This window comes from Callospermophilus lateralis, chromosome 19 (assembly GCF_048772815.1).
Source record: "Callospermophilus lateralis isolate mCalLat2 chromosome 19, mCalLat2.hap1, whole genome shotgun sequence".
Taxonomy (NCBI): Eukaryota; Metazoa; Chordata; class Mammalia; order Rodentia; family Sciuridae; genus Callospermophilus; species Callospermophilus lateralis.
In genome coordinates, this window is record NC_135323.1 from 28,439,820 (window position 1) to 28,466,676 (window position 26,857).

Consider the following 26,857-nt stretch of genomic DNA (forward strand, 5'->3'; position numbering starts at 1 on the left):
TCAAAGACAAAGCAAATGACTGCAACAGATTAAAAAAAAAAAAAAAAAAAAAACTTTTTGTAGTTATAGATGGACAGAATGCCTTTATTTTATTTATTTTTATGTGGTGCTAAGGGTCAAACCCATTGCCTCCCACGTGCTAGGCAAGCGCTCTGCCACCGAGCCCCAGCCCCAGCCCAGCAATACAGATCTTTAGTCTGGGGGGGGGGGGTCTCAAAGACCTCTGGGCAGCCTGGGCTATCACCCAGGCTGTCACCGCCTCCTGAGTTTCACACACACACACACACACACACACACACACACACACACGCATGACATTATTTGCTAAGTTCGTCCGGTCGCTCATTCATTAGATTCACACCTATGCAGGGCTTCTGTAAGTGCCCCTTCCTCGCCCGTTCCCCGGCCCGCGTGTGCCCTAGCACAGTCAGACTACTTCCCACTGCGCACTTCGGCACTTGCCAAACGGACCCAGCGTCCAGGGACTCGGACCTTTCCGGTGCCTCCTGCCCCACAGCGGAGCCCGCCGGGGGTCGACTTCTCCGTTCAGGCCACACCCTCCCTCCCTGACAGCCAATGAGTGTAGCTGCTTGATCCGGCCCTGCCCCACCAGGGAACCCCGGCCACTGATTGGTCCGCCCGGCGCAGTGTCCCCGCACGTGGGGCGGGGGCGGGGTGAATGAAGTGGAAGCGAATCCCCCGCCCCCGCGCTCCCCTCCCGGCTCGTCGCCCGCCGGCTGCCCCGGACCCTGGCGTCTGGCTTCTACCCGCCAGGCCCCCGCGTCACGGACTCGCGATGGCCAAGCGCAGCTCGCTGTCCATCCGCATCGTGGAGGGGAAGAACCTGCCCGCCAAGGACATGTGAGCGCCGCCAGGGGTGGGCGCCCCAACTTTCCGGGAAGGGGAGCTGTCCCCCTTACGCCTGACCTTTCCGGGGTCCACGCGGCCCGCCCACAAGTGGAAGGGTAGTGAGGGCGTGGCGACTGCTGCCCCCGAGGGGGACCGGCAGAGAAAATGGGGACAGTGAGAAGATTTGTTGCGGGCTTCGGATAGGGGTGGCGACAGGGGGAGAATGCCAGTGAGCACTGGGGGAGTGACGAGGGGGCGGAGATCGCTAAGGGGCTTAGCATAGCCCGGGGGGAGCGGCTCCCGAGGAAGGGGCTGTGGTAGGACAGGATCCAGTACGGAGGTGACATGTAGGGAGAACTACTCAGGGTGTGGCTGGTAGAGGTGGGGTGCCCCCTAGAAACAGGGATCTTCCTCCCTAATTCCGGAGCCCGTAGTACCCCGAAGTGTGTACCTGACGGGCGCTGGGGCCAGGGGCTGTCCCGGGTCTCGAGGCCAGGACTGGTGCAAGATGAGCAGGGTGTGGGCGCCCGGTGGTAATCGTTGCTTGAACCCCCTGCTTTGCCTGAGACATGCATTTAATCCCCCCAGCACTCAGGGCTCACCATTCCATTTTATAGATGAGAAAACCGAGATCAGAAGCATGAAATCCTGGCTCCAGGTAGCAGATCAAGGCTTTGCATCTAGGGCTCTTAAGAGCTGCTGACAGGTCCCTGGCCCGATCTGGGGGGCTTTCGGGGGCCCCTTGCATCTTTCTCATTGTGTCCCAGGGCTGAGCTGTGGGACCCCTGGTTCCCCATCTCAGCTCTGCCCGGGGTTTCCTCTGTGCCGCGGAAGGCAGTTCCTTGCTCGGGAAGCCTCCGTTTCCTCTTCTGTCTCAGGACTCTGCGATCCCCCGGAGGAGAGGTGCAAAGCACAGAGCTGGAGGGGCACTGGCTGCTTGGAAGAAGAGGGAGGGAGGGAAGGGGATCCCAGAGGAGGCCCAGGGTCCAAAGTCTGCTGGGCTGGACCTTTCCTGCCCCTAGGGCTCCTCAGCAGACTCCCGGATGCAGAGAAGTGGCGAGCCTGCAGCGGGGAGCGGGGAGCGGGGAGTGAGGGCATCTCTCTGGCACACACAAACAGTGGCCCGGGTAAGCTTCCCAGCACGCTCAGCGCTGGGAGCGGTTCCAGTTCAAGGCCCCCTGGGCCTGAGGAGGCCGAGCTCAGCAGTTGCCATGGCAATGGGGAGGGAGGGGTGTGGGCGATTTGAGGTGGGTTTCTGTGAATGGGAGGAAGCTGTGGGGGGGGGGGGCTAGGAATGAGGTCTGTTGGGGTGGAAGGCCGACCAGCTTTGAGATGGGTCTCTAGAAGGGTGTCAGCCCCCAGGCCCCACCTTCAAGCACCCCCAACCCTGGCACTGATAACTAGGTCATCTTGGCTGCTTCTGGTTGGTGGTGGCTGGAAGGAGCGGTCCCTCCGTCTGTCGCCTCCCTCCCAACCCAGCAGCTGGCCCTAGTGCCAGGCTCTGGGCTCTCAGCAGTCCAGAGTCATGAAGCCCTTGGGCTGTGCCCACCTGGCAGGCCAAATTTGGTGTTCCCTGTCCTCTGCACAGCTAGGGACTCTGGGCAAAGGATGTCCACATCCTGTTGGTTCTGCCTCCAGAATCTTTCCTCACCCTGTTCCCCGTCCCTGTCCCTCACTTCTCCTGTCACCTCTCACCATCTCTTCCCTGCCTTCCCCAAGGTGGCTGGTGTACACAGCTCTAACCTGCCAACTTACACCCAGGTCTGAGCCATCTCATAAACTCCACCCCACGTCTGTGGGCCCCGCCCTTCGAAGCCCTGCCTCTGATGTTGGGGTTTTCTGCTTTCCTGAGTGGCCTTCTGGTCTTTCCTGTTGGTCTTTCAGGTCTCAAACTCCTCCCCAGGGCTTTCCCTGGTGCCCCAGGCAAGGTTCATGGCCCAGCTTCTTGTCCTCCAGCATTTGGGTCAGCTGGAGGAAGCTCTTGGTGTGGCAGCCACCCCTTCAGGGGCTGCCTGTCCCCTCCAACTATGAGGGCAGACACTGTGACTCATTCCTCCTGGCACTGTGGGTGGCCGGAGGGACCTGGTCAGTGGGAGAGGAGAGTCAGGGACCTTCCCATAGGCCTCCATGAACCCCGTGAGCTACATTTCCAGAATTGGCTGATGAGGAAGCTGAGGTTCAGGTCCCACAGCAGAGAAGTGAGCCACTCTGTCCACTGCTGACTGGCCAAGCACCCTCTCCCAACCAAGGTTGCAGGGGTTTGGGGGCCTGAGCTCAAGATGCCAGGCAGCGCATTGGCTACAGGGCTCCCAGGGGCTTGGAGATCCTGGGAGGCCTCAGCGAGCACTTGAGGCAGCAGGGTGGCCTGCAGTGACTCACCAGCCCTGGGCCTATCTCCTGAGCCTCATCCCGGCCAGCCAGGGTTGCATACCTCTGAGGATGGGGAGCTCACCACTTCCCTGGTGGCCATCTTGGCAACAGCCTGAATGAGAGGGACCCCCTCCTTGCACAGCTGCCCCTTCCTCCTGCCACTGCCGTTCCTGAGTTTCTACCCCGCAGGGCCCAGAACACAGCTGCCTCTACCACCAGCAGCTTTCAGAGCCTGTCTGCTTTGAAAAAGCCATGCTCCTCGCTGGCTCCCATCCCTGGTACCTAGGTCAGTGGGCAGGAGCTGGATCCCACAGTGACCAGTGACCCACTGGTTCCCACACCCAGTGGCCCTGGGGACAGGCCCAGGGCTATTTTGGGGTTTGCCCTCTCTTTCCTCTTCCCCAGCCTAGAAACTGCCAAGGCCCTAAATATAGAGGCCCACAAGGAGCCAGACGGGGCTAGTGGACATGGGCTGGGGCAAGGAGAAGTGGGAAAGGGTCCAGCCCAGGGGTCTCACTCAGGTGGAGGACGTGGGCAGGATTCACCAAAAATTCATCAGGCAATGCAGTTGGGCCCAGGTCTTTACACCTGGCCTCAGCCTACTCTTGACACTGTCCCCTCCCACCCCTCTGGTCCAGTTGTTGAGTCAGCACTGTCCTGTGCATGTTCTGCCCCTGCCCCCAAGCCTGTGCCCACTCCAGCCACCCTGCCTGCCAGCCTCAGCATTCTCCCTGCATCCATTCAGAGTGGGAGCTGAGTGGAGCAAGTGGTCCCCTGCCCTGAGGGGCTTTGAGGTCAGCAGGCAGTAGCAGGACAGAGGGGACACTATCCCATGGGACACAACCCAAAGAGGTCCCCTTAGGCTTCAGCCTGAACTGACCTCCGCCTGCTGCTTCTGAGTGTGGCTCTGGGGCCTGCAGCCCAGCCCAGCCCAGGGGCACGCAGGGCCTGGCTGAGGCCTGGAGCTGCCCAGCTCTGGGCTGGCAAGATGCAAGCTGGGGTCACACACCCAGGAGGGGCTTTTGGGTGACGGCGTGGGGGAGGTCACTGTGCTGGGTTGGCAGCTCATGCTTTACAGAAGCCAAATGAGGCTTGGTGGATGTTTCCTAGGTCATGAGGGCCTTTGGAGCTGCTGCCCTGGGGAGTCCTCTGCCGGAAGAACTCCTTTAGAGAACTGGCGAGTGGCAGCGGGATTTTATATAAATGTACTTCCTTTTTGTGGAGGCCAGGCTGAGGGACAGTTCTAGACAGTGGGCACCTTCCTCCTTTTTGCCCAGTAAGCACCCTGGGCTGGCTGGAGGCCCCTCTCAACCCTACAAACTCCCCACCCATCTGAGACTGGGGGACCCAAATAGGGCTGGGGAACCGTTCCCTTATTCCTTCCCTCCTTCATTCAGTCAGTCAGTCAGTGAACCCCTGGGGAGGCCCTGTCTTGTGCCAAGCCCTGTCCTGGGCCCTGTGACACAGAAGTAGTCCCCATCCTCGGGTAGCTCTGGCATGTGGGGGAGGCCGGGAGGCTCACTCCCAGGACTGGGAGGAGACAGTGGAGGTGATGGCAGGACTCCGGGGGAGCCCTTGCTGTCTCTGAGGCTGAGGAGGGGCCTGGGGACAGTCCCAGCAGCAGGGTCAGTAGCAGCAAAGGCTCAGAGGGGAGAGTAAGGGGCAAGACTTTCGTGTTGAGTGCTGGGATGCTGGCATGTGCGGGCTGTTGCCTGGACACTGTGTGGGGCGAGGTGCAGGTGGGTAGGAAGGAGCCTCCCGGGGCCCTGCCTTTCCCCACCAGCTCTCCCAGGCAAGGGTGGGCACATGTTCTGGCCTGAGGAGCCTTTGGTCTCCAATCCAGGTGCCATGCCTCGGCCTTCACTGGCACTGTCTTCCTCATGGGGTCTCCCAGGGTCGCTGGCAGAGGGAGGGGCTGCCCAGGAGGCCTCGCCCACCAGCTCTGCCCCTTGTCTGTCTTTCCTACAGCAACGGCAGCAGCGACCCCTACTGCATCGTCAAGGTGGACAATGAGCCCATCATCAGGTACAGCCCTGCTTGGATCCTGAGGGCCCCTGAGCTCCCTCTCTAGGCCCCTGCTCCACCCAGAGAGGTCCAGCTCTGGAGTCCCCAACCCGCCTGTGTCCTGGCACATCAGCTGAAAGTGGAGAAGAGCCACCTGTGGGCTGGGGGTGTGGCACATGGTAAAGCGCTTGCTCAGGATGCGTGGAGCCCTGGGTTCCATCCCCAGGGCCACAAAGAAAAGAGAGACACAAAAGAAAATGAAAAAGACAAGACTCAAAGGCTCCCCTGTAGCTGGCCTGGCTGATGCCTGACCCTCGTGCTGGTCTCTGCGGCCCCCTGGGCGCCCCACCCAGGGCCTGCACCGCTTGTTGGTCTTTGCAGTCTTCACAGCCCCCGAGAGAGGGATCACGATGCAGAGTCACAATGCTATCACTTAGAGCGCACTTCTCCCCCTGGCCTGGAGCCAAGCCTTTGCTAGCTCTCAGTGCATCACAGTCATTAGGCCCCACCCAGATAAGGCCACTGAGGCTCAGGCTGGGTGACTCTCCCGAGGTCACACCCCTAAGTACCTGCGTGGCACAGCCCGACAAGGTCTCAAGTCTGGAAGACTGGAGCTGAGCCCTTCCCTCTCCCCTGCCCCATCCTCGCTCTGACTTTGGGGCCTTCCTTCCTGTGATTGTCCCCCGGTGAGGCCTGCCTCCCTCTGGGCCCAGAAGGACTGGGTCTCCTCGATGCCCTGCCTGTCTGCTGGGTCTTTGCCGTCCATCCCCTCCTTCACCCAGGCTCCTGCCTCTAAGTTTGTGGCCGGAGCGCCTTCCCTATTCTGCACACTGGAGTGGCCGCTGCTGACCCCAGCCAAGGCCACCAACTCACAGTTCCTCCCCACCTGCAAGTAGTGGCCCAGCCTTTCTCCAGGCCTTGGATGGAAAGCAGGGACAGGGGCGTGGCAGCTCTGATGGTCTCAGCAGAGACAGGAAAACCAAGGCCCCAGAGTCCACAGGGCTTGAGAAGTGGTCAGCCTGGGAGGGGGTGGCCCCAGCCTCCATCCAGGCCTCTCAGTCATATGCCCTGCTGAGTCCCAGGAGCTGAAGGCGCTGATCTTAGAGGTTTGGCCAGAGCTAGGTGAAGCTGGAGGCTAGGTTTTTAGCCCCCACCACACTTTTTTTTTATTTTGGCACTGAGAATTGAACCCAGGGGCACTTTACTGAGTTACTTCCTAGCCCTCATTGGTTTTTGTTTTGAGACAGGGTCTCACTAAGTTACTTAGAGCCTTGCTAAGTTGCTGAGGCTGGCCTTAAACTTGCAATCCTCCTGCCTCAGCCTCCTGAGTCACTGGGATCATAAGCGTGCACCACAGTGCCTGGCCAGGCTTCCTGCTATGTGACCTGAGGCCGTCTGCTCCCAACTGTGGGACTAGTCCCATACATAAATGTCCTGTGTCCCATCCAGGACAGAGAGGAAGGTCAGGGAGTACAGACTGGTGGTGGACAATGGGAGCCGAGAGGGGGACACGTCCAACACAGCCTGTGTTACCTGGGGTGGGAGAATTTGTGAAGAGGGCGGCCCGACTCACACGGCCCTGCCTTGCCCTTGCCCCGAGCTGGAGGTGGCCTGGGAAGTGCTGAGGGTCCTCTCCTGCAGGACAGCCACTGTGTGGAAGACCCTGTGCCCCTTCTGGGGCGAGGAGTATCAAGTGCACTTGCCGCCCACCTTCCACGCCGTGGCCTTCTACGTCCTGGACGAGGACGCACTCAGGTGGGTGTGTCCGGCTCTGCAGCTGGGCTGGCAGGTGGCCACTGTGGGCCTGAGAGGAGGCAGGGCCTGTGCATGTGCGCGTGTGCAGGTGAGCACAGTGAGCAGTGGGTGTGACGGTGGAACGGGCCTGGGCCACGCGGTAGGCACCTCCGTGGGTGTACTTGGTGGTCCATGTGCAGGGGCATCATGTGCCCGGGAGAATTCCCGGGATCCAGGTCAGGTCCAGCTCCACTGGCCCAAGCTCACTACTCCCCACAGGGCCCTGAAATTGTGGGGTGGGGTTCTGGGCCCCCAGGGAGCGGGTATCAGGGCCCTGCCTGGCTTTGACTCCATATCCCCCCCTGTAGCCGGGACGACGTCATCGGCAAGGTCTGCCTCACAAGGGACACCCTGGCCTCCCTCCCGAAGGGTAAGATCCAGAGAGGGAGTCCCGCTGGCTCCTGCCTCCCCGCCCCCCCGCCTCCACTGGTGTGCCCAGCCCTGGCCCCCTGCCCACTGCGAGGTTTCCCTGGGGGCTCCCACACATCCCCAGCTCAGGGAGAGTCATTGCCATCCTTCTCCGGAGCCTGGGCTTCTGGCCGTCCTTTGCACCCCTGGCTCTATGTCCTGGGCCCCAGGTTGGGACTGAACCTCCCCTAGGGCAAAGAGGGGCCGCCAGTGGTGGGACCGGAGCCCGTGCAGGCAGAGGAAGGGACTCCTGATACTCTGCTGCCGAGGTGAACAGAGCCTTCCTCGGTTGAGCCAGCTTCTCCCGTCATGGGGTCCCCAAGCCTGCAGTCTGCCCCAAGCCTGGGGAGGTTGGCCTTCGGCTGATCCAGGCTGGAGAACCCCTTGGATTATTCCGGGATGTAGATCTTGTTTCCAGGTGTCAGCCCTGCCCTAGCCTTGCTGTGTGACCGTAGGCAGGTCTTGCCTTCTCTGGGCTTATCTGAGGATTCAGACTAGGAGGAGTTCCTGGGTGCCTGAGTCCCTGTGACCCCCTTGCCGGCTTCCCCATACACACCTGCTCCTGTCTGTGAGCCTGGGGCCAGCGGGCCTGTGGGGGTGGCCGGCTCTGCTGACTCATGGAGCCTTGTGACCTGCCAGGCCAGAGGCTGACTCTGCCGCAGCCCCAGCAGCCCCTCTAGGGTCCACGTGCCCAGTGATGCTGTTTTTGGAGTCCCTTGTCACTTATCTGCCTGGGCCTCCGATCCCCCCAGCAGCCCTAGAGGAGCTTCTGCCTCCTATTTTAAGGTGGGGAAAATGAGGACCAAGAGGCAGCCCCTGACCAGTCGGGGCCAGGACCCTCCAGTGCTGATGGCAGCAGAGTGAGTCCGCAGGCCCCAGGTCGCCCACCGAGGTTCCCATCCTAGCTGCTGCTGTTCAGTGTGTGGGCCTCAGTTTCTCCAGCTGTCCTGGGACAGCTGTGTCCCTCACAGGTGTCTGAGAGGTTCCCAGGGGACCCTGGAGGCTGAGGTGAGGGTGGAGGGACGGGACAGACCCCTGGCTGAGCCTCAGCCCCTCAGGTTTCACCGGGTGGGCCCACCTGACCGAGGTCGACCCTGACGAGGAGGTGCAGGGCGAGATCCACCTGCGGCTGGAGGTGGTGCCCGGGACCCCAGCCCGTCGGCTGCGCTGCTCTGTGCTGGAGGCCAGGTGAGGTGTGGGGAAGGGGGACAGGGCCTGGGACACTGGGCCCACTGTGGAGGGCGGGCCGCCTCCCCTGCTTCGTGCCTGGTTCCCAAGGCCGCCTCCCGCCAGAGCTTGCTGTCAAGAGGCTCTGGGGCTGCTTTCCTGACTCAAAGATGTCACCTGGGTGACCTCCACCCCGGGGCGTGGCCCTTCAGGGAAGGGATAGTGTTTGACTGGGAGCTCCGGGCACCCTGGAGCAGGGATGGGGGTGCAGGGGACGATGCTCCAGCGCTGAGGCTGGACTGCCCCTGGCTGACCCCAGCATGAACTTGGCCTGGTCAGTGTGCAGGTGCAGGTCCTGGGTCCTGCAGGACAAGTTGCTGAGGATCTCCACATGGGGTGTATGTGCTGGGGTGGGGACGCTCGTCTCCAGGAGGGACAGTGGCTTGGATGGCTGCGGGCCTGAGTCACCTGTGGCAGGGCCACCCCCACCCCCCCACCCCCGCCCCCACGATATTTTTAGCTGCAGGCCCCACTCCTGTCTGGGGCCGGTGTGAGTCACACACGGTCCTTGAGTAGCGGCTTCCCCTCTGGCTCCAAACCCTCTCCTTGGAGTCCCCCTGTCCCTGGGCCAGTGGGCAGCCTAGCTAGCATCCTGAATGAGGGTCCCCCACCCCAGGAAAATGTCTCTCCTGCAGGGAGGGGGGTTGGGTGATAGACACCTCGGGCATCCAGTGGTTGCCCCTGCATTATTTTTGGCCCCGGGGCTGGGGCAGTGGACATGGCTGGACATGGCAGAGCCGCCCCCATGCTCTCCCATTCCCTCCCCGCCCGCCAGCCCCTGCCCACCCACTTCCTCCGTTCCCAGCCTTGCCTGGCACCTGATTGTCTGGGGCACTGGTGCCCACATGTGTGTGCACGCACACGCTGTGAGCCCTGGAATCCCAGGCTGCTGTCCCTGGCTCCGGTCCCCATCCCTGGGGATGGGAATCACAAAGCCCTTCTCCCCGGCCCACCCTCTCTCCAAAAACCGCCTCTCTCAGCCCTCTCCTCTTGGAGATTGTGGGGGACCCAGTGGCTGGCTCCGTGTCGCTGCTTCCTAGCAAGTCCTGGTAGGGGGAGTGGTGGTCCCAGCCCCTTTTAGAGCCAGGGGCGGGGGACCTGTTCCCTGCTGTCCTCAGTGAGTCTCATGGAGTCCCGAGGCAGCAGCGTGAGAAGGCTGGTTTGCTGATCAGGGAAACAGAACATTTTCTCCTTGCTCTGGGCAGAATCTCAAGGCCAAACCTCGGGGTTCTACTAGAGCTGTGTTTTCCGTTTTTGCAGTTCTGGAGATGGAGCTCGGGGCCTCTAGCAGGCTGGGCAAGCGCTGTACCCTGAGCTGCACGCACCCCAGCCCCTTAGGCTTTTTTTTTTTTTTTTTTTTAAATTTAGAGACAGGGTCTTACTGAGTTGCTCAGGGCCTAAAATCAAACTCGTTAAGTTGCTGAGGTTGACTTTGAACTTGAGATCGATCCTTCTGCTTCAGCCTCCCAAGCCTCTGGGATTACAGGTGTGCACCACCGTCCCCAGCTCCTTAGACAGTTTTAAGAGGCTTCAAACTAAAACATACAGCAGATAGAAGAAGGGTGGCCTGTCCTTCCACTAGGGGCGCCAGGGGCACATCTGGGCTTTGTAAAGATCCGTCTACGGAGAGAGGGTGATTGACGGGGCCTGCACCTCGCCCGCCTCAAGCAGGGGGACCGTCGGCAGGCCTCAGTGGGGCAGGTCTCATCCTCTCCATTTTACTAACGAGGAAACAGGTTCAGAGGGGGCCCCTGCCCCGGACTGCCCAGGGAACAGTGGGTGGGGCCTGACCTGGCTTCACTCCCCCCACCCCACCCCAGAGTCAGTGCAGCAGCTGGCCTGTGGCCGCTCAGTCAGAGGGACCCATGGCTTCCACCATGGGGCATTCTTGGCCATGTGGGGAACAGGGGGTGACCGCTGTGGGAAGAGGAGCTCAGAAAGGGAACAGGTGCTGTCCACAGCCGGCTTGCCAGGGACAGGACGAGCCCAAGCCTTTCCAGCCTGGTGTGTTTACCTTGAGGCAATGACAAGCTGGGGCAGCAGACCCAGGTGACAGGTGGGTGATCCACTGTCCCTATCCCACCACCAGGGACCTAGCCCCAAAGGACCGGAACGGTGCATCTGACCCTTTTGTCCGAGTGCACTACAACGGCCGGACACAGGAGACCTCGGTGAGGAGGCTGGTGGGCTGGGGAGGGCCAGGGAGGCCCAGGGACTCTTCCCCCACCAGCCCTGCCCTCGCCACCCGCACTCTCTCCACCGTCTGAGAAGCCAGGTTGGAACTGGAGTTTCCAGATGAGGCTCAGGGACGTGGGGCATCCCCTCTGAGGCGACGGAACAGGTCCCAGCCCTTCTGTTGCCAGCTCCTTTCATGCCTGGCCATGCTGGAGAGGGCGGGGACTCGGCCAGGATAGCACAGTGAGGGTGCTCTTGGAAGTGCCACAGCTTCCCATCCTCCTTTTGTCACCTCCAGGAGATGGTAGGGTGGTGGGCACAGACCTGGGGGAGGGTGATACAGGTTCTCAGTGCCATTTCTGTTTTGCTGTGTGGCCTTGGACAATTCTGTTTGCTACTCTGGGCCTCTATTTCCCCATCTCTGAAATGGGTGGTCTTGGACAGGAAGATTGTTTTTTGTTTTTAATTTTTTTCGTTAATGGATGGATAATGTTGATGGATCTTTTGCTGATTTATATGCGGTGCTAAGAATTGAACCCAGCGCCTCATGCATGCTAGGCAAGCACTCTACCACTGAGCCACAACCCCAGTCCAGAAGGTTGCTTTTTGTTGTTGTTTCTGTATTGGAATTAACCCCAGGGACACCTTATCACTGAGCCATGTTCCCTATATATATATTTATTTATTTATTTTGAGGTAGGGTTTCACTAAGTTGCTGAGGCTGGTCTCAAACTTGTGATCCTCCTGCCTCAGCCTCCTGCGTCACTGGGATTACAGGTGTGCACCTCTGTGCTCAGCTTTGGACAGGAAGTTTTTACCTCTGCTACTGCAGAGCCAGGGACAGTGTCCAGGGCGACTCTGCCCTTGGCTGGGCCTGGGAAGCCCTGTCAAGGGAGCCCCACCCCTGCCCCTTTCTGAACAGGTTGTGAAGAAATCCTGCTACCCTCGATGGAACGAAACATTTGAATTTGAGCTGGAGGAGGGGGCTGCGGAGGCTCTGTGCATTGAGGCCTGGGACTGGGACCTTGTCAGCCGAAATGACTTCCTGGGCAAGGTAACACCCCTCTATTCCCTGCACAAGCATGTGCACACACACCCCAGACTGCACCGGCGTCCATTCCCACCATCCCACCCTCAGGGACCTGCCTCAGTTTCTCCAGAGAAGAGCACCCAGGAAGCCCAGGACCAGCAGCCCCCCCCCCCACCACTGCCGCTGGTGCTCAGGCGCCCTTGGAAGGTGCCCTTCCCCCAAGAGAACAGTACCTGGGAGGGAGGGGCCTGAGTGTCCCAGCCCCTGTCTGTCCTGCCTCCAGGTGGTGGTCAACGTGCAGAGGCTGTATGCTGCCCAGCAAGAGGAGGGCTGGTTCAGGCTGCAGCCTGACCAGTCTAAGAGCCAGCGGGGCGGGTGAGTGCCCTGGGGCGTCTCTGAGATTTGAGGGCTGGCTGCTGGCCACCAGGCAGGAGAAGGGCAGGGGGCTCAGCCAGGGCTTCCTCCAGTCCTTGCCAGCCAGGCAGGCCCTTCTCACCCAGGCAGGACACACGCCTGTCCTGTCCCACCGTCCTGCACCGAGCTCCGGGTTACACAGCTGTCCTGCCTCTGGCAGTTTCTAGAACAAGCCCTCAGACGCTTTTCCTTTAAGGGCTTCTCGGCAGGCCTCAGACCAGGGTGCAAGTCCTAGAGTCAGTCTCTCAGAGCCATAAGCCTTAAGCCCCTCCCCATGCTTCTCCAGGGACAGGGTGCCAGAGAGAAGACCGCAAACTGAATTCCAGATAATGCAGGAATGACCATGGGGTATTCCAAACTTAACTGTCTTGTGTTGCTATTTTGTTAAATCTGGCGTCCCTGCCCAGGGAGTCCTTTGGTCTACTTGCACCCCTTGGCTGGTTCTGCCTTGTCACCCTGCAAAAAGTCCCCCATGCCCCCCTCCATGCATACCCTTAACAGGAAGGAGCAGGTGGCCGGGTGTGTGTCCAGCCCAAAGCATTTCCATAGAAGTGGCCCAGGGTCTCCTCTGACAGCTTCTGCTGTGTGCGGGGTGTGTGCTGGCCAGCGCGGCCTACTGACCTCCCGGGCTGTGTGTGTGGGGAGGCACGGAGGTTAAGCCTCTGTGGGTGCCCTCACCGGGAGGGTCGGAGCAAAGATGCTTAGAGGTCAGATCTCCTGTGCCAACTTGGTTAAGCTGCCTGAGCCTCAGTTTCCCTGGCAGGTTGCCGTGGGGACTGGGGATTTGCTTCTGGGGTAAGGAGTGTGTGTGTGTGTGTGTGTGTGTGTGTGTGTGTGTGAGAGAGAGAGAGAGAGAGAGAGAGAGAGAAGGTGCTGTTTCTGGGAGTTTCTTGTGATCCTGGGGATGGAACGCAGGGTCTTGGGCATGCTGGGCAAGTGCTGTGCCGTTGAGCTGTCTGCCCCCAGCCCCACCCGGGAGTTTACATATTCGAGGTCGGGGAGGCTGATGTGCCCACTTGAGCCAAGCCTGGGGTCTGCAGGAGTCTGAGGCAGCAGGGTGCTAGCCTTGAGGAAGGATGGAGTCCCTGAGAACTGAGGCAGGAGGGGCTTTGGGGAGAGAAGGGCAGATAGAGCCAGGGGCAGGGCAACTGCAGGGCAGGGCAGAGAGACTGTGAGGTTGGCCTGAAGAGGCAAGTCCCCAGGTGGGGCTGGGGGGGGGGCTGCTGAGGGGGGGGCCTGCTGCGGCGGGGAGTGTGTGCTGCTGCCCAGGGCGGCCTGCCTCCCTGGTGGAGAGGTCACAGGCCACCCATTCCAGGGGCAGCCTGGGCTCCTTGCAGCTGGAGGTGCGGCTGCGGGACGAGGTGGTGCTGCCCTCGCGCTGCTACCAGCCCCTGGTGCAGCTGCTGTGCCGGGAGGTGAAGCTGGGCACCCAGGTGAGGGGGCCCCCGGGGGAAGGTGGGCGGGCCCAGGGACAGTGGACCTGTCCTAAACCCATCCTGCAGAGCAGCGGCATGGGGCTGGCCAGTGTCCAGGGCCCAGCCACCCTTGCCATGATGCTCTGAGGTCCTCCAGTGGAGGGTTTGGGCTCCCTGGGGGTCTCCCAGCCCTTCCTCCCCTGCTGCCTGCTGTAGGGCCCAGGACAGTTGATCACCATCATTGAGGAGACAACGAGCACAGACCGTCGCCAGGAAGTGGCCACCAACCTGCTCAAGCTCTTCCTGGGGCAGGGGCTGGCCAAGGACTTTCTGGACCTGCTCTTCCAGCTGGAGCTGGGGCGAACCAGTGAGGCCGGGGAGGAGCTGATACTGGACAGGGGAGAGGGTCCTTCTTAGCAGGCTGATGGGTCCAGTGGAGAGGGCGAGAGTAGAGGTGGCACAGGGTTGGGAGGTGGCCAGGAGCCCCCAGGTCCCCTGTTCTCCTGCTCCCCCCAAGCCTTGTTCCAGCCCTCTGCCCACTGGGACCTCTGCTTGTAGGTGAGGCCAACACGCTGTTCCGAAGCAACTCTCTAGCCTCAAAGTCCATGGAATCTTTTCTGAAGGTGAGGCTACCTGGTATACCATCCTCATCTTGTAGGTGACATGATACAAAGGTTTAGAAAGGCCAGTTTTATCTCTGTGCCCTCAAAAGCATAAGAGTTCCATTCACTCATTTATGGAGAAGCAGTGTGTTGAGTCACCTGGTTGTGCACCTGGCCCCATCCTGGGTGGATACTGTGGGCAAATGGTGCACGGAGTGGCTGGGGAGATAGTGGGCAGCTGGACCAGGGAGTCTTGACCAGTGCGGCTCATGGTGGCCCCCAGGTGGCAGGGATGCGGTATCTGCACGGCGTCCTGGGCCCCATCATTAACAGAGTGTTTGAAGAGAAGAAGTACGTGGAGCTGGACCCCAGCAAAGTGGAAGTTAAGGATGTAGGGTGAGGCTGCTGGGAATCCCTGGGGGCGCAGCGGTGGGGAATCTGCCTTTCTGCAAGTGTGTGTTTACGGCTCTTTCTGCCTGGGCCTACGGGATGTTGCTCTGCCCATCTGTGTGTTCTCTGTCCGTGTGCGGGCGCTGACCGCGGCGGTCTTGTCCACCCACCCCGGCCCTCGCAGGTGCTCGGGGCTGCACCGCCCGCAGACCGAGGCAGAGGTGCTGGAGCAGAGCGCACAGACGCTGCGCGCCCACCTAGGGGCGCTGCTGAGCGCGCTCTGCCGCTCGGTTCGCGCCTGTCCGGTGGTGATCCGAGCCACCTTCCGTCAGCTCTTCCGGCGCGTGCGCGAGCGCTTTCCCAGCGCCCAGTACGAGGTGTGCCCCCTGCTGGCAGGACTGGGGCGGAGCTGACGGGGTGGGGAAGAAACCGGTGCGGAGGCGGAGCGGGGGTGGGGCCGAGGGCGGGGTGGGGGCGGGGCCTAAGGGAGCGGACTGTCGGGAGCCCGGGCAGGGGGAATCCAGCCCCCACTCTCCAAACCTCTCCAGAACGTGCCATTCATCGCAGTCACCAGCTTCCTGTGCCTGCGCTTCTTCTCTCCCGCCATCATGTCGCCCAAGCTCTTTCACCTGCGGGAGCGGCACGCGGACGCCCGCACCAGCCGCACGCTGCTCCTGCTGGCCAAGGTGCGGGCCTGTGGACAGAGGCGGGATGGCTGGTTGGATACAGCATAGGGGCACTGGCCTGGACCACAGTGTGTCCCCCACTGGCCCTGATACATTAATGGAACTGGGCTTTACAAGGCTTTCTCGTGGTCACCCCCACTGAGCCCCATATCACAGATAAGGGAATGACTTGCTTAGGGACAGAGGAAACCCAAGGTCTGTCAGGTGAATCAGGCCTTTCAACCCGGTCTACTTACCCCCAGGCTGCACCTGTCTGTCCACCAAGTGCAGCAGTCTGATATTAAGCCTGAAGGCCAATAGGTTGGGCTCCATGGCCTTAATTATCAGGTTCCAAACCATGATCCATTCACCCCTGATCCCCTGTAGGGCGTGGGTGGGCACAGGGGCAGGGTTTCTGCTGTTTCTGCCTCTACAGCCTGACCTGGGTGGGGAACAGTGGTCAGGTCCCTGCCCCCGCGAAGCCTGATCCTTCCTGCTGTCACCCCCCCAGGCGGTCCAGAACGTGGGCAACATGGACACGCCAGTTTCCAGGGCCAAAGAAGCTTGGATGGAGCCGCTACAGCCCACCGTGCGCCAGGGTGTGGCGCAGCTGAAGGACTTTATCACCAAGCTTGTGGACATAGAGGAGAAGGAGGGTGAGTCCTGCTCTGCGCGTGGCCTCAGCTCACTGTGCCCCGCCAGAGCCTCCTGGCCAGTGGCTCCACCCACGGTTGCCTGTGCCTCGTGGCCCCACCTACCGCTGCCCCCACCGCCTCCAGTTCACGTTTGCTCCGCCCCGGGTCCAAGGCCCCGCCCATGGTGGCTGTATCTCTCATAGCACCGCCTGCCGCTGTTCTGCCCCCTGCCCCGCCCGAGGCCCCGCCCACAGCCTCGTGTTCATGTTTGCTCCGCCCTACTCCCCGGCTGCAGAGCTGGACCTGCAGCGAACCCTGAGCTTGCAGGCACCGCCTGTGAAGGAGGGGACGCTCTTCATCCACAGGACCAAGGGCAAGGGCCCCCTCACGTCCTCCTCCTTCAAGAAACTCCACTTCTCCCTCACCACCGAAGCCCTCAGCTTCGCCAAGACGCCCAGCTCCAAGGTGGGTAAGGAGGGAGGCTGGCGAGGAATTAGAGGATAAGAGGCACCTGTGCCCGTCCCAGACCCACCCCAGGGACCACCTGCCCTGGAGAAGGAAGCCAGGCTAGCTGGGCATCTGGTGTCTGGGCTTCAGGTAGTCAAGGCGGAGGAGGATGGAGGCTTCTGCCCCTAGGCATGAGGCAGCGGCAGTGGCAGCGGCTGCGGGTTCAGCCCTGGCTGCCGGGTCAGGTGCACTGGGTTGGGTTGGGGGGCTCCAGGGGTGTTTCTGGGAAAGCAGAGAGGAACTAAAGTTTCTGAGAGGAGCTGGGGTAGGCATGGAGTTTTGGCATCCAGCCCTGCTTAGCCTGTGTACATAGGAGAAGTGTCACCTCTCTGATTCTTGGTGTCTCAGCCTGTAAATTTGGGATAATCGTGCCTACTTGCCAGGTTGCTGAGATTTAAGGAGACAGTGTTTCCAAGGGTCCTAACCTCATCCCAAGAAGGGCTGAGAGCATGCTTTTCTGATGGACTTATTGACCCCTTGATGGCCCACCTAACCCCAGCAGGGGTGCCATACCCAGCCCTGAGCAGGTGGGTGTGGCCTGGAGCAGGTGAAGGAACTGATCACCTCCTGCTCTCAAGGAATTGACTGAGGGACCCAGCATCTCTCCTACCAAAGACCCCCAGATTACCATAATGATTCTTGACTTCTAGAATTGAAAGATCCTGCCTCCTAGGCATTATTTCGTTCTGGTCCCCATTTCTGTCAATTACCAGCCTTTGACAGTTAGGTGGCTGGATGAGACATTTGAGGCCACAGGTGTCATTTCTGCCCTGCATAGGGCCTCCCCTTGACTGCCTCCTGGGGAAGCCCACCTCTCCCTGAGGGATCAGCAGTAGTGAGGAGCCCTCACAGCCCTCATGGTGACCACTCTGGGAGGTGCTTGCTGTGGTCAGCCCTGTCATCCCACACCTCCCTAGTCTTCCTCTCCAACCTGGCCAGATTGCCACTGTTACTCCCAGTTACGGAAACCTGGGTTCAGAAGCACAAAGGGACTTGTTTGAAGCCACATGATCAGGTGTGGCACACGTCTGCCTCCCTGCACCCTTGTCCTCCCCACGATGCTGTTGACTGCATGGTCACCAGTGGTGCGGATGCTCTGGAGTTCTGGGGACGTGTTTGAAGCAGGAGCAAGCCAGGTTCCACTCGGTGGCTGGGCTCACAAAGACTGCTAGAGGGGAAGACTGGGACAATCAGGAACAGCTCCCTGGAAGAGGGAGGGGTGTAGAATTGCCACATCTCAGTTCTGGGAGGGATCTCGAAGAGTGTCTCATCCAACCCCATGTGGATCACGGGTCACCCCACTGACATACCCAAAAGACTTTGTGTGCCACCAGAGCTGATGACAGGGAGCTCCCCGTGGTAAACGTAGCCTCTCTGTCTTGGCAGCTGTTGGAAAGTTGCTTACCTTGAACTTAAGTCTGCTTTCTTCTCTGGTCTCGGCTCGACCACTCTGCCTTAATGTAGCAGAGAGCGTAAACCAAAGTGTGGTCTCTGGAATCCCAGCACCCCTGAGCTTTCTACCCATTTTCCATACCTTGCATGCTTCATTGCCAAGTTCCCTCTTGGACTGTGGCATTTGGAACTGTGCACATGGTTGTTATCTGAATACTGAAGAGCAGACTGGATAATCCCCTCCCTGATTCTGGCTCTCATACCTCTACTAGTATTGCTTTGGCTCTTTTGTTACGTCTCACAATAGACTCAAATTCAACCTTCTGAGACTCAGATAATTTTTTTTTTTTTTTTCAGGAAAGAAAAACTGAAGAGCGGGGCTTAATATTTTTTTCTTCATAAGCTTGGTCCTGTTTAATTCTGCCCGTGGCTCTAGCTGGCTCAGGTCCTCTCCATTTCTTCCTCAGGTCACACTGATAAACCCAGTGCTCAAGGTTGAGCCAGGCCAGAACCTCAGGGCCTGTTCCTGAGGGTCCCCAGGTGGTGGGGGCATGCTCCATCACAGTGGCCTCTGCAGTAGCCCACATTCTGTTTCTGTGGCAGCAGGTGTCCGTATTTGCCCGGATCTGGCTCCTCTGCACAACCCCCCCCCCCACTCTAATGGCTTCTTTTTTCCCTATTTGTAAGAGAGAACATGCAGTGTTTTCTTTCCGTACCAGGGTTATTTTACTTAACACAGTGTCTTCCTTGTTGCTGCAAATGACAGAATTCATTTTGGGGGCTGAATAATATTCCACTGTAATGGCATCTCGATGTCTGCACACCTGCCCTCTGACCTGCTGTTCTCTGTGGTCCTCGTCTCACGCTGGGCATCTGCCTGTCTTGTCCCTGCTTGCAGCACTCTTCCAACCCTTCTGTTCTGAGCAGGTCTCCTCTGGTCTCCGGCCTCCCGCTGGCCAGTTTCTTCAGCTCTGTGCAGATGCCATCCCTGGGGTGCTCACTGAAGTGCCCATATCCTCAACAAAACCTGATCCTGTCCTCAAGTCTGGGCCAACTTGTGCTCCTTGGCATAAAGCTCCGCCTTTCTGTGGGCGTGTCCTATGGATCCCTGTGCAGGACTGCTACCCACAGCCTCCCCTCAGGGGGGACACCTCAGCTGGGCATTATTGTGGGGCCCAAGTGAATTCTTTTTTTTTTTAACTTTTTTTAGTTGTCGATGGACCTTTATTTTACTTATTCATATGTGGTGCTGAGAATCCAACCCAGTGCCTCATACATGCTAGGCAAGTGCTCTACCACTGAGCCACAACTTCAGCCCCTCCTCAAGTGAATTTTTATGGGAGGGTACTCAGGAGTCAGGGAGAAACCTGGTGCAATGGTGCACGCTTGTAATCCCAGCTGCTCGGGAGGCTGAGGCAGGAGGATTTCAAGTTTGAGGCCAACAAGTTTGAGGTCAGCCTGGGAAGTATAGTAAGATTCTGTCTCAAACAAATAAAAAACAGAGCTGGGGTGAGAGATTGGGAGTGCAGATTTGGCTTTGGCAGGTTGGGGACCCCTCAGGGATGTGGTTGTCTGGATTTGCAGCTTCTCTCTGTTCCATGCATGTGTCTTCAGGGCGGGGCAGGCAAGGACTGAGAGCCAGGGATAGCAGGTGGGCATGGATCAGTGCAGAGGCACAGCCTGTGTGGGACCTCAGAGCCCTGGCAATGCTGGGTCCAGATGCTGTTCCCGAGCTCCACCCTCCAGGGCCTGCTGGGAACCCCAGGGAATGAGGCAGCTCCCCTCCCAGTGGCTTGGTGCTGTGTCCTGCTGAGGTTGCTCTCCTCACTGGGCCCTAGGAGCAATCGTCACTTGGTCCCCCATGCCAACCCCTGGGATTACAGAAGGGAGGCTGATGTCCAGAGGCAGGAAGTGGAGCAGCCCTGCCCGGCCCTGAGCCCCTTCCCCTGCCTGTCCTAGAAGAGTACCCTTATCAAGCTCGCCAACATCCGGGCAGCCGAGAAGGTGGAGGAGAAGAGCTTCAGCAGCTCACACGTCATGCAGGTCATCTACACGGATGAGGCCGGCCGGCCTCAGACTGCCTACCTGCAGTGCAAGGTGCAGCCCCGGGGCGGGTGCAGGGAGAGGGTGTGCACTTGTTCTGGGGTCTGAGTCCCTGGGCACCCATGGCCCATATCTGGCTTGGGCATCCCGGGTGGGGTCTTGGGTGGCCCTATTAAGTCATTATTCACTTAAGAATATTGATGGAACCGAGCTTGGCTGTGCACCCCTGCTGTCACAGCAACTTGGGAGGCTGTGGCAGGATGATCGCAAGTTTAAGGCCAACCTGGGCAAGTTGGGGAGACCCTGACTCAAAGAAAAGGGTTGGGGTGCAGCTCAGTGATGAACACGTGCTGAGCATGTGTGAGGCTTGGGTTTCATCTCTGGCCCCCCTGCAAAAAAAAAAAAAAAAACCTACAAAATTTATTGAGCATCTCCTAGGTTCTGCACAATTCTGGGTGCAGGGATGCTGTGGCAGACGAAGAGGTTCCTGCTTCTACTCCAGGGGGGAGGTGGACCACTAAATGAATATTTTAAACGTCCATGGCGATGGAGCCTGGAAGGGGGACCGAGGGACTCTGAGGGTGGGGGCGGTTGTGCTGTATGCGGGGTCATCAGGGAGGTGGCATTTGAGCAGGGACATTATGTCTGGGCTGAGGACACAGGAACAAGCAGGAGGTCTGAGGTGAGGGGCCCTGGCTTCTTCCTGGGACAGCAGTCCTGGGCCAACGCAGGGGAGGTCACAGACTCATCCCACAGGCCCTGCCCTCTAGGGTTCCCTTTTGGGTCAGGGTCCAGAGCCACAGGGAAAAAGTGGTGACAGAGCCACTGCGCACAGTTGGCAGGTCCCAGAACACCCAGGAGCACAGCTCCAGAGTGCCTGGCGTGACTGTGACCCCTGTGGGGAAGCCTGGCCTTCCGATTGTCCCCAAGCTGCCCGTGGGCAGATGGGAACCGTGGTGTCCAGGTGGCCCAGGAGCTCCAGGGAGGGCGGGCCTCCTGCGGCGGTCACTCTGGGCCTGTGGTCACTCTGGGCCAGCGGTCACTCTGGGCCTGCATCCCTGCAGTGTGTGAACGAGCTGAACCAGTGGCTGTCTGCGCTGCGGAAGGTGAGTGTCAACAACAGTGGCCTGCTGGGCACCTACCACCCTGGCGTCTTCCGTGGGGACAAGTGGAGCTGCTGCCACCAGAAGGACAAGACAGGTGGGCGGGGCCCGGGCCCTGCTCTGTGTCTGTGGAGGGGATCAACCCAAGGAAAGACAGCTCTCCAGGTGCTCCGTGACCAGGTGGCTTGGGACACCTGATGTGTGTGGCTTACGTGGTGAACAGGTCGAGGCTCCGAGGGACCTCAGAGCTCCAGAACTGCCCCAAGCCGGTTAACCTAGCACTTCCCAGATTCCTGGAACAGGGATCCCTGGGACCTGCCCTTGCAGAGAGGCTGCTTGCACAACAGGAAGAGGAGTCCCCTGCTCCTGATGCCAGAGGGCACCCAAGTGGGCACAGCTCTGATACCAGAGCTGCAGGCCGAGGGACTGGGCCCCGGGCGTCTAGAACCCTGGGTGACTGTGGAAGTGGTGCGTGTCCATGGCACACGGCTGCTGAGCACTGAATGTGTTTAGGGAGGCCAGCGAACGGGGTTTTAAATTTTTTAAAAATTTTATTTAATTTTAGTTAACAGTCTCATGGGGCTAGAGGCTCCGCTGGTGGACAGAGTGGTTCAGGAACGTCAGGGGCCTCCCTACCCACTCCTGCCGTACGGTGGCCTCAGCATTTGGAGACCCCAGGCATAGCACAGGAGAGGCCAGCCACCTGGCCACCTGCGCCAGCTGTGCCCTGGGCTTGCGGTTGAGCAGTGGGTGGGCCGTGGCTCACTAGTAGGGCATTAGTGGCCACCCGACTGGCCTGACCTGTGGCTGTGACCATCGTACAACACTGTCATTGGTGAAGTAGTCCACGAAGCAGGGCCCAGTGTCTCACTTTACAGGGAAGAAGCTGGGACTGTGGGCAGGTAGCAGGGTTGGCTCGTTCAAAGCCCCTGGGGCCCCCTCACTGTGATCTTAGTTCCCTCGGCCCCTGGGCAGGTGGCCTAACAGAAACCACAGCTCCCTGGCTTGGATCCTGCATCCCAGCTCCAGCCACTCAGCCCGTGGTTCAGGAGCCCAGGCCCACGGCAGCCAGAGGGGTGGGGACCTGGAGGGCCTGGGTCCTGCACACCAGGCCCTGCCCACGTCCAGCCCCGTCCCTCCCAGGGCCTTGTTTCCCTGTCTGTACCACCGGGCAGTGGCCGGTGGTTCTCTAGTAACTCTGCCCTCCCCCTGCTGCCAGGTCGGGGCTGTGATAAAACCCGGTCACGGGTGACCCTGCAGGAGTGGAATGACCCTCTCGATCACGACCTGGAGGCCCAGCTCCTTTACCGGCACCTGCTGGGTGTGGAGGCCATGCTGCGGTGAGGAGGCCCTGCTGGGGCGGCAGGTCCCTCGGGGAGCTGGGCGTCCTGGGGGTCCCCAGCTGGGGGCAGCAGGTCCCATGGAGAGCTGGGTATCCTGGGGGTTCCTGGCCGGGGGCAGCAGGTCCCTCGGGGAGCTGGGGCTTCCTGGGGGTCCCCTCCTGGGGCAGCAGGTCCCACAGGGAGCTGGCCGTCCTGGGGGTCCCTGGCCGGGGGCAGCAGGTCCCACACACAGCGGTGCATCCTGGGAATGAGCCGAGCCAGGGCCAAGGCTGGAGTCGGGCCGGGCGCTGCTCTGTGGTGGCTGGTCACCTTTCTTCTACTGGGAACCAGCACCTTCCTCTCTTCCCAGCCGTGTCTGAAGAGGGCCTCTCTGAAACAGGAGGCTGGCTTCTCTTGGGCCCTAAGGGTCAGGGCCATGGCTGCTTCCTGCCCTGGGTGGACATCACAGTGGCCCCAGGACACCGGCCAGCTCTGAGCTCCTGGCTGTCTTGCTGATCCATGGCTCTCAGTCCTGGTTAGAAAGATGCTTAATTTTTGTGTATGTGTGTGTGTGTGGTGTGGGGGCCTGGCACGTTCCAGGCAAGTGCCCCACCGAGCCGCGTCCCAGCCCAGACAGGATGAAGTTGAAACCAGGATGTCTGGGCCCCATTGAGGAGCCTCCCAGGGTGGGGCCTGCTGCAGGTGTTTGAGGATGGGGCCGCCTCACCCACAGTCCTCCGCCCTGACCCCCTGGCCATAGTGGGGCTGGGCCTCCCCATCCTTCTCTAGGGTGCAGCCCCTCCCTCAGAACCCCGAGCTCACCCCGTCTGTCTAGAGGCACTCGCTCCCTGAGGGCTGCTGTCCCTAGCAGTCTTGTCTCTGTGGCCACCTGCTCTCTGACAGTGTGGCCCTGGCCCACCCCACCCCCAGTTTCTGTCCCCATTGAACCTGACCCTGTGCCTGCCTCGCCCTGGGCTGCGATTGAGCCCTGAGTAGGGACTGGTGGCTCTACATGGGCATTGCTGGGCAGAGACCTGACCTGCAACCTGGGGCAGTGACCGTGACAGCAGTGTCTTCCTTACTGATTTCGCCCCCACCCCCGGGAAGTGGCTCTCCAGTCACCCACTGGCCCCCGGCTGCAGCCTGGCCCCTGCCCTCCCGCCTCCCCTTGTAAACTGCAGAACCCTCGGCCGTCCCTGGTCAGCGCCCTACCATCCCCGCTTAACCCAGGAGTGGACCTAAGACCAGCCGCCTGTCCACGGTACCAGGCTGCATTAGTTCCTGGGGACTTCATCAACCGGTCACCTCGGACTTTGCGACTGAAAGGAATAGGTTCCTTCTCTGGGTTCTGGACACCAGAAGTACAGCCCTCTCCCTGGGTGTCCTCGGCGCCGGCGCCTCCTGGTGGCTGGAGGGGGAATCCCTGGCCTCTTTCAGCTTCTAAAAGCCACTTGACCCAGGCCTGTGCCTGTTCCTACCCTTCAGCTGCCTCATCTAGCCCCTGCTTCCTGTCCTCTTCTCTGCCCCTCTTGCCTCCCTCCTCTGAGGACCCTTGTGACCACATACAGGCGCCCCCCCCCCCCCGAGCACCCAGGCTCCTCCCCCCACCTCTCCATCCCTCACTGACCACATCTGCAAAGTTCCTTCTGTCCTGTCTGGTCACGTTCCCAGGGTCCAAGGATTAGGACCTGGTTTCATTGGCAGTCCACTGCTTGCTACCCTGGCCACCCCGTGTGTCCCTGCGTCCCCTCCTTACACTCTCTCTCCAGCCTGTCTGGTCAGGCTCTGCCCCCATCTCTGTCCAGACTGCCCTTGTCTAGGTCACAGGTGACCGCCACATAGCCAGATCAGGCCACGCTCTGTCTTCCTCCTCTCCACCGGCAGCTGCCTGGGCCGCCTCGTCCTCCTCGCCACCTGGGCCTGCCTTCTGCCTGTGGCTGTCAGTCACATCCCTGGCCAGTGGTCCCTGAGCTCCGTGTGGATGTCCAGACACCATCCCGCCTTCACCCCACCGGGCTCTTCCTTCCTTCCTCTCCTCCACCCTCTGGATGTGCATGCTGCAGATCTAGGGCCATCCCTTGCCTCACCGGACTCTGCATCCATCCTCTGAACGTCCTCCTGATTTTCACTGAGCCCAGATCTAACCCCTTTTCTCCCTCTGGCCCGAACCTCTCCACTGTCTCCCTGGCAGCCTCCCAGGATCTTCTCTCCAGAGAACCCATGGCACAGGCCTTGGAGACCTGGAACAAAGGATAGCACTGCCTGCTTACAGCCTCTGCTGCCCACACACTTAAACACCAAAGTCATCAGCATGGCCACGGAGTCCCATGTGCCCTGGCCAGCCTCCCTCTCAGCCTCGTCTTCCACCCCCACCCCAGGCCCTTTGCACTTGCTGTGCCCTTTGCCTGAAGGCACTTCTCAGGCGTTCAGTTGCCCATTCCTATACTCTGATGCCACCATGTCAGAGAGGCCTCCCCTGACCCGTTACCCCAAGGGACTTGTCACCCTTGAACCGAGTGATATGTTTCCTACCCCAAGGGACCCGTCACCCTTGAACGGAGTGATGTTTCCTTGGTCCTTATTCCTTGTTTCTTGACGGTCTCTCTCCTCAATCCCAATAGCAAGAGCAGTGCCGGGGACACGGGGCCTCAGAGGCACGGAGGGGGCAGGGTGGTGCGGATGGCACTAGAGCTGGCCTGTGATGTCTGGCAGAAGGCAGAGCAGAGAAGGGGGTTCCAGGAGGGACGACATGGCATAAAGATGACATGCCTATCCCAGAGGAGCAGGACAGCATGCGGGACCAACCCTGCAGGGCCCAGAGGGCCTCCCGGGGAGCAGCCTTCTAGACCCAGCAGAGGGGGACTGGTCCCTCCCAGAATGGACCAGGGAGGCCTGTGAGGTGCTTCTGGCTGCTCGCCCCTCCCCCAGCTCACAGAGAAGGGGACCCGGAACTGTACTGCAGCTGTCACTGTGTCCCTTAGGAACTCAGGGTGGGCAGTCTTACAGTCCAATTGAGACAGTGTGCATCTGTGAACCCCCAGAGCAAGGCAGGACATGCACTCCCTGGATGACTGGGTCAGCTGACAGACCCTTTCACAAAGCAGGCTTGTAAGGTGGACAGCCACTTTGTATATGCAGAATATTTTATTATCACTCATTAGGTGTCAAAACATGTCAATATTAAGAGCAAGGAACTTGGGGAGCAGATTAAGGGCTGGGGTATAGCTCTGATTGAGGTTTACCCTTAACATGTGGAAAGTTCTGGGTTCCACCCAGCACAAAACAAAAAAACACCATATCATGACCAGTTGACACTAGGGGACTTTCAGGCCCCAGATGGCTGTGTCCTCATAGGCAGGCCCTGCAAGGGCAAAGTGACAAGGTTGAGTTTGGTATGTAAAAAGCCTCTGGTGGGGCTTGCCTGTAATCCCAGCAGCTTGGGAGGCTGAGGGAAGGAGGATCGTGAGTTCAAAGCCAGCCTCAGCAACTCAGTGAGGCCCTGTCTCTGATAAAATACAAAAAAGGGCCGGGATGTGGCTCAGTGGTTAAGTGCCCCTGGGCTCAATCCCTAGTATCAAAAAAAAAAAAAAAAAAAAACCCTTTCTGGTTGACCCACATTTGGGGCAGGGGAGGGATTGGCTGGAAGAGGAAAACTGGAAGGTGACCAGGGCCCAAGACCTGCCCCCCCCCCCCAATAGACTGAGCAACCCCACCCCCCACGTGGGGTCCTTGGGCCTTCCCAGCATGTGGGACATGGAACTGACCCGTACCTGCCCTTCACCCTCCACTCCCAGGGAGAAGCACCGGGAGCTGAGTGGGAACACAGAGGCAGATGCTGTGCCTGGGGGCTCTGGTGAAGGTAGGTCTCTCCATCGGGGACTACCCGTGTCTACCCGAGACCGAGTGCTGCCCTCATAGCTGCGTCTGCTTGCAGCCCCCACAGACCCGCTGGGCCAGCTGCTCCAGGTGCTGCAGGACCTCCGGGAGGCCCACAGCGCCAGCCCGCCCGGGCCACCCCCCTCAGAACCCGGCCGCCTCCTGGAGCTGCAGACGTGAGGCCTGCGTGGAGCCCCCACCTGCCAGGCGCTTGGAAATGACGCTGTGCTCTGGGCTCTGTGCCCAGCCTCCCCCACTGGGGGCCAGCCTGGTCCCCCTCGGTGGGTCTCTGGCCCTTCATGGTCGACCTGAAGTCTGGGGGACTTGGGTGGCTCCTGGGAGGGCCTGGCCACCCCCTATGCCCTCTGCAGTCCAGATTCTCCAGGGACCCTCCTGTCCTGCCTAGGACAGACCCAGCCAGGACAGCCCTGGGGGGTCCAGGCCCAGAAGACCAGGCCGCCTCATGCCCCCCCATGCCCCCTCGCTTATGGCCATGACCCCTGCAGCTCCCCTGTCCCGCACTGCCTGGCCCCTGAGCAGGGCCCAGGTGCCCTACAGCCAACAATAAACTGCTGTGACTGCCGGAGCTCGGGGGTCTTGGAGTGGGCATCAGGGGGAGCCGGGGCTGCCTCAGGT

General features: G+C 60.2%; 1 protein-coding gene across 1 annotated transcript; it reads left to right on the plus strand.

Annotated features, from left to right (window-relative positions):
- The first annotated feature begins 723 nt into the window (after positions 1–723).
- On the plus strand, positions 724–26,776 carry Rasa4b (RAS p21 protein activator 4B). Its single transcript, XM_076839745.2, has 21 exons — positions 724–861; positions 5,188–5,244; positions 6,865–6,978; positions 7,326–7,387; positions 8,484–8,613; positions 10,742–10,823; positions 11,750–11,881; positions 12,141–12,232; positions 13,587–13,704; positions 13,903–14,053; positions 14,245–14,309; positions 14,572–14,684; positions 14,863–15,055; positions 15,227–15,364; positions 15,855–15,999; positions 16,274–16,443; positions 19,837–19,974; positions 20,985–21,120; positions 22,243–22,363; positions 26,140–26,204; positions 26,280–26,776. Exons 1-21 carry the CDS (start codon positions 797–799, stop codon positions 26,399–26,401), a joined length of 2,409 nt encoding a protein of 802 aa, XP_076695860.2. The 5' UTR covers positions 724–796; the 3' UTR covers positions 26,402–26,776.
- Positions 26,777–26,857: the final 81 nt, after the last annotated feature.